This window comes from Lepisma saccharinum, chromosome 4 (genome assembly GCF_977018435.1).
Source record: "Lepisma saccharinum chromosome 4, izLepSacc3.1, whole genome shotgun sequence".
NCBI lineage: Eukaryota > Metazoa > Arthropoda > Insecta > Zygentoma > Lepismatidae > Lepisma > Lepisma saccharinum.
The window spans coordinates 108,161,876-108,170,594 of record NC_139232.1 but is presented as its reverse complement, the minus strand read 5'-3'; the positions used below and the strand labels follow the sequence as shown (position 1 = coordinate 108,170,594).

Sequence of the window (8,719 nt, the reverse complement as noted above, 5' to 3'; positions counted from 1 at the left end):
ACACTCATAAACAGTCCTGCAACCACAGGGGGGGGCGGCAGGGAACATTGTCCTGCCCCCCGGCCTTGGGTCCATTCTAGGGGAAGCAAACATTGAAGTAAAAAACCAAGACTAGGAGAATCTAAGAATAGCAGGACAATTGGATACTCATGATGGAATTAGTTTTCATGTGTTCCTTGCATTTTTCTTCCAGACGGCCAAGGGCACTTGCAAGGGGCACAGAGGGGCAATTGCCATTCCTCCTCGATTACAAATTTTATACAAGTAAAAGTACATTTCGTAAAATTTCTTGCTCGCTCCGCTCGCAGTGTCTGCTATTCTTATAGTCCAAGTTCAGAGCCATAGCTATGGGGCGGCGGGAGTTGGCCATGGGAGCTAAACGATATATATATATATCGAAGAAAAATGTTAAAGAGAATGCCATGGCACCCCGTAAACTTATTTGCACCCTATTTAAACAATTTCTTTCTATGAAACTTAATATGAAATATTAATGATGACTGTAATCCAAGAAGTCGTTGATCAATCAAGGGATTCCTATTTGTCTGTCAGGTGTCAAACACATGTATTTCAACTATAATTCACACAATATTTTGCAAAATGGTTAACATAACCAGTAGGCAAACATTGTCTGTAGTGATTCAAGAGTCCCCCCTTTGAAGGAAATAGAGTCCGTGGTGGACTAAGTGACCCATGTTTTAATATTTTAGCAAGTACAAAAAAATGCGTTACAAATTTTTACACAATTCATCAAAGTGTAGACGATATGCAACCATTATTATTTAATTAATTCGATATTTCTTGCATAACACAACACAATGGTGTTGTTGATTCTCGTTAGATTCCTTTGTGCGTAAAAATCTTGCAGAGTGGAAACTAGAGGGAATCATTATGAAGCATGATTTATAAAGGGCTCCCTTAATCAGTTCTGCAGAGAGATCCAAAGCTGTTGGTACATATTAATCGTCTATTAACATTATCGACCTGTAAATATCAAGTAGGTCCCGGGTTCGATCCCCGGCCGGTTCAAATCCGGGAACTTTTCTAACGGTGGAAGCGGCCCCGGCGCACATCCAGCGTCGAATAACATGGGTACCTGGGGGAAACCCTGGGGGGTAAAGGCGGTCAGGGGCGTGATGCTGATCACATCACCCCCACTCACGACCGGATCAAGAAAGTGTGGGGCGTTACCCCCACACCCCCTATACGCCTTCATGGCGTGGTGCTAAGCACAGGGGAGAACTTTACTTTACTTTTTTAAATATCAAGTATATACAGTCCCTATTAGCCTATTTATGTTAAACTTTATAATCTTTGTGAATCTAGAAAGGTCATTATCGAAATATTGCTATTTGATGTTGCTCGAAGTTTTTTTTTCTTCATTGGAGTTTCAAGATATCATCTCTTTTCTGTTACTTATCTCTTTTGGGGGAGCGGGTAAGTGCCTCTGTGTACCCTGCTATATCTGCCAATGCGACACCGTATATTAAAAATTTGCCCCCTCTAGGATTGACTTCGCCCCCCCTACAAACAATTCCTGGCTACGGGTCTGTCTATACCCCTTAAAAAAGATGGAGTTCAGCCCCCCCGAAAGAAATTCCTGGATACGTGCCTGGTCGTTACCTTGACATGACAAGAAACACCACGTGAACGAGGAGAACACACCCACCCAGTTACCCTCCGGCTTCCAGATCCAGATCTATTTGAAGCAGGGGTCTTCCTCTCCGCACAACAGCTTTGCTACCTTGTGTTCTGACGTCAGACGAGGAGTGCCTAACAACGTAGGCATCACTACGTGATTTGCACGTAGAACTTTCAACAATAGATTTTGTGATTTGTACCTCACTTAAAATGAAATGTCTAGCTTCTATATCTACAAAACAAAACAGTGTAAATGTTATTAACCTCAGCTCTCCAACCGTACTCTGTGTCTTCACTTTTTCCTTGAGTGCGCTCTACCAGTGGATACTTTTATAGATCCCACACCACACATGTTTTTCATTTGTTTTTCTTTCCGGCGACGAATCTGTGGAAGAGTATCGTCAAACCACAGGTCAAACTGTTAGGTGCGTGCTTGTATTTTTATTAAAATTCCTACATTGCTGAAAGGGTAACTTTTCAAACAAGTATTCACTACGGTATGGGGTAAAATAATTATATGATACATGCAGATTGGTTACTTTTCGTGGTTCCGTCTAGCAATATTCAGTATGATAAATAGAACCCACAAGATCAACTGTGTTTACCAATTTAATATTTGAAACAATGTATAATAACGCTAGTATATCATAATGGTGACAGTCTACGTCATTCTTTGGCATCTTTTTATTATAAGTTACAGGAAATGTAATATATATACCAAGTAACACCGTAACTAGATAAGCGGCCTCCCCGATGGCGCAGTGGTTGCGTCGTCGCCTTGTAATCAAGGGGTCCCGGGTTCGATACCCGGTGGAGGTACAAGTGGTTCGGATCCCACTTTAAACTGTAGGTCCAGTCCCGATTAGCCTTACTGTGCATAAAGTGGACTTAAAACACCAAATCAACCAACCGTAACTAGATAAGCAAGGAAACAACAGCTGGTCATGCTTTTTCATTCAGGACTGCTACGTTTTAGTATTTTGTTGCACTTCTCTATAGTAAATCCTTTCATTGTCATTCCATGTGTGATACTCTACAGCCGACCTTCGTGATGGAGTGGTTAACACAGCGTGCTACAAAGCCCGTGGTCCCAGGTTCGAAGCCCCGCATGGTTGTTCTTTGTTAGTGTTCCTTAACGTTTCATCTAATCGTCACTCGTCCTCATCGTCGCGATTAGCCAAAAGTAGAAGAAAAGCGACGCTAAATAAACAAATCTACAGAGCTGCAAAACTACCATAAAAATTTTGAATGTACTTTGCATCACAATCATACAAACCATTATTATTTATCAATAGGTTTTCCTAGACATATTATATGTTGCTAGCATGAATCAGGCTACCTACAGTCTCGCAGAATTAACTTGAGACAAATGGCTGCCAGCTCTGCTGCATGAGTACCAACCTACAGCGAACACTTGACTCTCACGGAAATCACGGGCAATCAGCTGACAACGGGAGATGGGAGATTTGAAAAATAATTTCATTGTGTAACGGAAATATCACTGTATTAAGAGGACATGCTAAGAAATTTATAAGCATTATAAGTATTCTATCTTATTTATCGCGCTGTTGAAACAATTACACACGAAAACTCACTAATACACGAAATAAAAAATCGGAAAGAAAGCTCTATGCACTGCCCCGCTCTAGCCAATTGGAGCGCAGTTGCATCACTCACAGAGCGACCATTTCTCTCAAGTTAATTCTGTGGAACTGTAGGTGTCTCCCCAGTGCCATTTTGGCCCAAGTTCTGACTGTTTAATTCTGAACTAATCATGGTACACAGGCATTTTTTCTATTTATGTCTGTTGGCACATATTTCAGAGGGTTAGTGATGATTACTGAATTTTTTGGAGAACAATTTCTCCCTTCCATATAACCCTATGTGATTCTTTGTGAGCAGCCATTCATTTACTGTTATTTTGCCATTTACTTAATGTGCATGGGGAGCGAAGGGGCATTATATCCTTAAATGCAGTTGTTTGGAAAATTGAGGACTTAGCATTAAAATAACGTCCCTAAATGCTTCAAACACCTAATCATGTAATGTTTGGTCTCAAGCACAAAACTCCCTTCAAGCATGGCATAACTCTGTGTCTGATACGATGAGAGACCAAGATTGGCTGCTCACTGTGAAACATTCGGTACTAGTTTACTATCCTTCGGACAGATTTCTTCATTTCTACAGAAAAAACTACTTACCGTAATAAGTTCCTGTAGTATTCTCTAACATCTGGAAGGTGTTTGGTGTGATGTGGGAATGTTTCATAGCGGAAATTCAAACATTGACGCATAGCCCCATGAACCATTCATACATAACCCCACGAACCATTTCCGGTAAGGTTAGGTTAGGTAGGGTCACAATAGTTAAAAATTGGTTCGAAAAAAATATGCATAGCCCCACGAACCATTGACGCATAGCCCCACAAACCATTTGCGGAAACGTACGTTCTTCAGTTAAAAAACAATTTTTTTTTTAAAAAAAAATTGATCAAAAAAACGTGAATACACGTTAAAAAATGATCCGCGAAGCAGATAGGTAAGTACAAATGTCAAAAATTGACGAAACTCAGAAGTTATAGGTGTCCGAAGGATAGTAAACATTTACCAACTTGCGAAAAGTAATTAAATATTTGGAACTGTTACCACCATTTTTAACCTTTATGATTTTTTATGCAAACCACTTGACTTCCCATCCCCTATACAGAAAATGTTATTCTGTGCTTTTATCTACCACCTTCACTGATAAAGCTCTATAGGTGTTGCCAGCGGCGGCTCTAAGGGGAGAGCCATGCCATGGCTCTTCCCTCAGAAAAAGAAAATGCACTTGCTTTGCCAAAATATAGTTAAATTAATACATCTACGAACGAGGAGATTCGAATCTCATAAGCGTTCGAGCTTACGGCCGCATCCCAAGCTGTTCTCTCACTTGCTCTGGGCCATCATAATCTGGCCTGAGCGCAGAGGCCTGCGCGGAGGCATGAAAAAGTCTCCGCAGTTAATGAGGAGGTGGGGTGGTAGCCCAGTGGCAGTCGTAAGACAACCACCCGTGCCAGCTCACGTCGTGGCACAACGCGAGAGCTTTCGCATTGTGTTGTCATAGTTGCAAACTTCACAGAGAAGTGACTAATCCTGACCGATTTGTAATACTCGTTGGAGAAGTAATTCACAAGAAAGATGCTTTCCTGCATACTTGGCAAGAACGAACTTAATATCTTCCCCAAATTTATATAACCATTTAGATAGATGTTTCTAAATAGCCATCCAGACATTTTTGTTATCGATTTATTTCTTAAGAAAAGATATATCCCTTGCTCTCACGCACACAGACACTCATGTCTTGCAACTGACATTGACAACATTGAAGATATTTACTGTACAAAATAATTGCCTAAATATCAAAGGGAATTCTCATCACCAGGCGATTTTTTACTTTAATATTTGTAAAAACTCACACGGAAAATCTATCAGCATAAGAATTTCACTTGGAGATATAATTCAATTTCTTGCATTGAGTTCTAAAAATTGTAGATCTACAGTTCATTTAGCAGATAATCATATTTCAGTTGTTAGTATCACTGATCGTTGATGTACCGTCTGCCATGCTGGGGTTGCAAATTATAAACAAAGCCAGGCGAGAATACCGTGATCGACTCGGTGTCTCTAATTGTTCAGTGTTTTTCTTTTTAGTGAAGTGAAAGTGTCCAATGGTGTGTGAAAGGAAGGGTAGTTAGATTAGATTAGAGCATTATTACATACACCATTTTCCAAGATACTATACGATATTAAATTAAAAGTTAAACAACTTGGCTGTCCCATGCCAGATTTAAACATCAATTCTATTTGAAAATATCAAAAGAATTGTAAAGGTGACAGGCATCGAAATTTTAATAGTCACATTTATTTCCTAGAAACTCTGGCCGACCTCCGCACAGCATGCTACGACGCCAGGGATTGCGGGTTCGAATCTCGGCCTGTGCATCGGTGTTCTTTTTGAGTGTTCACTTATCCTTATCTTCGCGATTAGCCAAAAGTAGCCTAGTACAAATGCGAAGTAAAATAAACCAATCTTAGGAACTCTGAATTTTTGTCTGCAATTTTAGTAAACAAAGTTCCATTAAAATTACCTCTTTCATTAGATTTCTATGACATATGCTAGCGAAAATGTTTCGATTTCTTGATCACGTTGGCACTACCCATCATACTAGCTGCCAGCCGCCACTGGGAGTTGCATTACATGCAGTTCAGAACAGCATTGCCAACCTTAGATATTCAGTTGGAGTTGTGTATATGTGCTGTGCATTGTTAATTCCAAACCAATCGTACATATTTTTACATGTTTATGCCTGTTGAAACAGAGGTTTATTGATTACTTATTGCATATTTTCTGGTACATTCCTATGTGTGTATTTGTTTAAAGGCAGCTTTTTGTTTGCTGTCATCTTGGATACCGGATGCTGCAGCAGCTACTGACGTGAGGTGCGAAGGAGTATTATGTCCCTAAATGATTTCGCCATTATGTTAAGCAGGTCAGGTTTAGGGCTCTTGACATTAAAATAATGTCCGTAAATCGAGCTGCTGACAATCAGGTATCCTCCCCTGTTTTGCATTGGGAGGACAAGGGACTTGAAGAGAAAGTGGATGAGTTGCTATTTGAAAACACATGGGCTACGTGCTGTTTCAATGCTGCAGACAATGTTGGTGGGGGGGGGGGGGGGGGCTGCTTGTTCATTTCTGCTTTATGTGCCATTCATGTATGGCTACACAAAGGGAATTTCCAGATCCAATTCTTGGTGAAAAGGGAAGAAAAATGTTTTAAAAATATCAAAATTTGTAGTTGTCTGCCTCATGTTTTTGTTTCACTTGGATGACTGCATTGGTGTTTTATTTCTATTATACAGTATCTAATTAATCTAGAAAGGGGGGGGGGATTATAATAAATAGGGCTCGGAAGTTCATGGAAAATCCTTTTTGTTTTTCTAACCTAATATGAGTCCCTTTCCCATAAGTTAGAACCAGAAAACTTTTTTTTTGTTTTATTTCGTTTTTCAACCATTTTTCAGTATTTTTGTCATCTTTGTTGCTTTTTCTTCATTTTTGAGGTTTATTTTTCTTCTCCTCTTCTGTTTCGTGAAATTTAAATGCATTTTCTAATATAATTTATGTATTTAAACCTGACCTTTTTATTTTTTTACCATTCACCATTAACGAAAACACGGTCAATGGAAATGCACAATATCATTTTTAACTGGAAGTTTGGCAATGGATTAAATAATAATTGTGGTATCTTTATTTTTCCTCCAGCACTCAAAATGCTTTGAAGTTCCCTTCCTGACCACTACAGTCACTTTAATCTTGCTTATTGGGTTTTAGTCAAGTATAAAACAATTGTAATCTGTTGTATGCGAAACATCTGTATTTTCAGAAGCTGACCGACTACTGTATTGGTCAAGGCCCACTTTGAAAGTAGGTCAATGACTTGCACAGAAAAACCGTAAGTAAAAATAAAGGAAACTACATCACCACTTAATTGCTCGCCCCCCCCCCCCTTTTTTTGCTTCAGTAGCAAACCAAACAACAGGTTTTCTCGAATTATTCAACTACTCTGTTGCAATTTATGAAAAATCAAGCTTTAATTTTTAGAGCGTGTAATTATTAAAAAAATACCTAAAAATAATTTAAGGTTGTTTTTTTAGATTTTTTAGGTCATCAACTTCCGAGCCCAAATAATAAATAAGAATACTGAACACACCAGTATATTTATAATTGAAAGGCTCGGGTGTAAAACATGATAAGTGACAGTTTGATCTTTTTTGAGTCACAAAGTAAAATGTGCCATCCTTCAATTTTCGAGTGAAATTGCCATGTCATACAATTTGCATTGGATTCAGTAAAGCCTTCTGAAATTTTTAAACACTACACAAAAACAATTTATCTACAATGTAGCTTCTAATAACCTTTTTTCTTAATGAACTCAGAAATGACCACATTGTCATCATGTTTTACATCCAAGCCCTTCAATTAATTAATTTATGTTTGCAGAACCAGGTGTGAGTTCTCACTACTTACATTTTGTGGTATTTTATTCATAACCTGCACATTATATAGCTTTGCTTTCTTTATTTCTTATTTTTTTTTTTTAGGAAATTTGGAACAACGAAGAGAAGATGTCATCAAAGCTTGCTCAGTGCTTAATATAAAGTGTAGAATGTAAGTTTTATTACAGATTTAATGTCTAACCTCTTTTCTTTCAGGTAATGTTGTGACACCTTTCAGTCAGCAAAAGATGTTGCCTGTGATATTAACTTTTCTGCGTAGCTATGCTCCGTATGTGACCCTCCCAGTGGCAGCTGTGATTGGATTCGTTGGTTACCACATGGAAAATATATTGTCAGATAAATATACACCTTATCAGAAAGGTAGCATCAAAGATAGAAGAGTTGAACGTTTGGTTGATGAGAACTTGGAGAAAGATGCTACGAAAGTTGAAACCCTCAAAGAAAAGAAATTTGTGCCCCAGACTGTGTTTGAAAAGAACGTGTCTCCATCGTTAGTAGACAAGTCATAAGTTACATGCATGAGCTGCATATTCTGTTCATAGTTGGTTTGTTTTCTTAGACAAATGTAAGTGCTTGCTGTATGCAATTTTAAAAATTCATATTTTGCATGAGTGGAGAATGTAGTACTTATGATGTACAGTTATCCCCTTGTACACTGTAAGGATTGGTTCCCCTATTTGCAATGATAAATTACATTCATTTTTTTGAATGCCTAATAATATGTACATATTTGAAATAATTGCAATGTCCTTTCAACAAATGATAAATTGTAAATAAATTACTGTAGACATGGCTATTAATTGCTGAGTGCTATACCCCTTCATGTATGATAAGGTAAGGCTCCACGTTATGGGCACCACGTGCTATGCCTCCCTTAGGGTACATACTACTTAAATGTTATTTACCACGGCTATAGGAATATCTTAATCTCAGAAGATAGGTTCTTTATTCGAGAATTCCAAATAAGAAAGTGTTTTATAGCCAAGAGGATATAGTTAAATGCGGATCTATATTCTGAAA

At 38.4% G+C, this 8,719-nt stretch overlaps 1 protein-coding gene across 3 annotated transcripts; it reads left to right on the top strand.

The window, feature by feature from the left end:
• Positions 1 to 1,966: 1,966 nt before the first annotated feature.
• LOC145987315 (small integral membrane protein 12) lies at positions 1,967 to 8,493 on the top strand. 3 transcript variants are annotated; one of them, XM_083121835.1, is made up of 2 exons: positions 1,967 to 2,066; positions 7,895 to 8,493. In XM_083121835.1, exon 2 carries the CDS (start codon positions 7,927 to 7,929, stop codon positions 8,206 to 8,208), a length of 282 nt encoding a protein of 93 aa, XP_082977961.1. In that variant the 5' UTR covers positions 1,967 to 2,066; positions 7,895 to 7,926; the 3' UTR covers positions 8,209 to 8,493. The 3 variants fall into 3 exon arrangements, with proteins under 3 accessions (XP_082977961.1, XP_082977962.1, XP_082977963.1); XM_083121836.1 differs by having other exon boundaries at positions 2,051 to 2,138; XM_083121837.1 differs by lacking the exon at positions 1,967 to 2,066 and adding an exon at positions 7,066 to 7,134.
• The last annotated feature ends 226 nt before the right edge of the window (positions 8,494 to 8,719 follow it).

Bases quoted from the DNA above. Each gene is read 5' to 3' on its own strand.
- LOC145987315 (XM_083121835.1), top strand. From the start codon at position 7,927: ATGTTGCCTGTGATATTAACTTTTCTGCGTAGCTATGCTCCGTATGTG.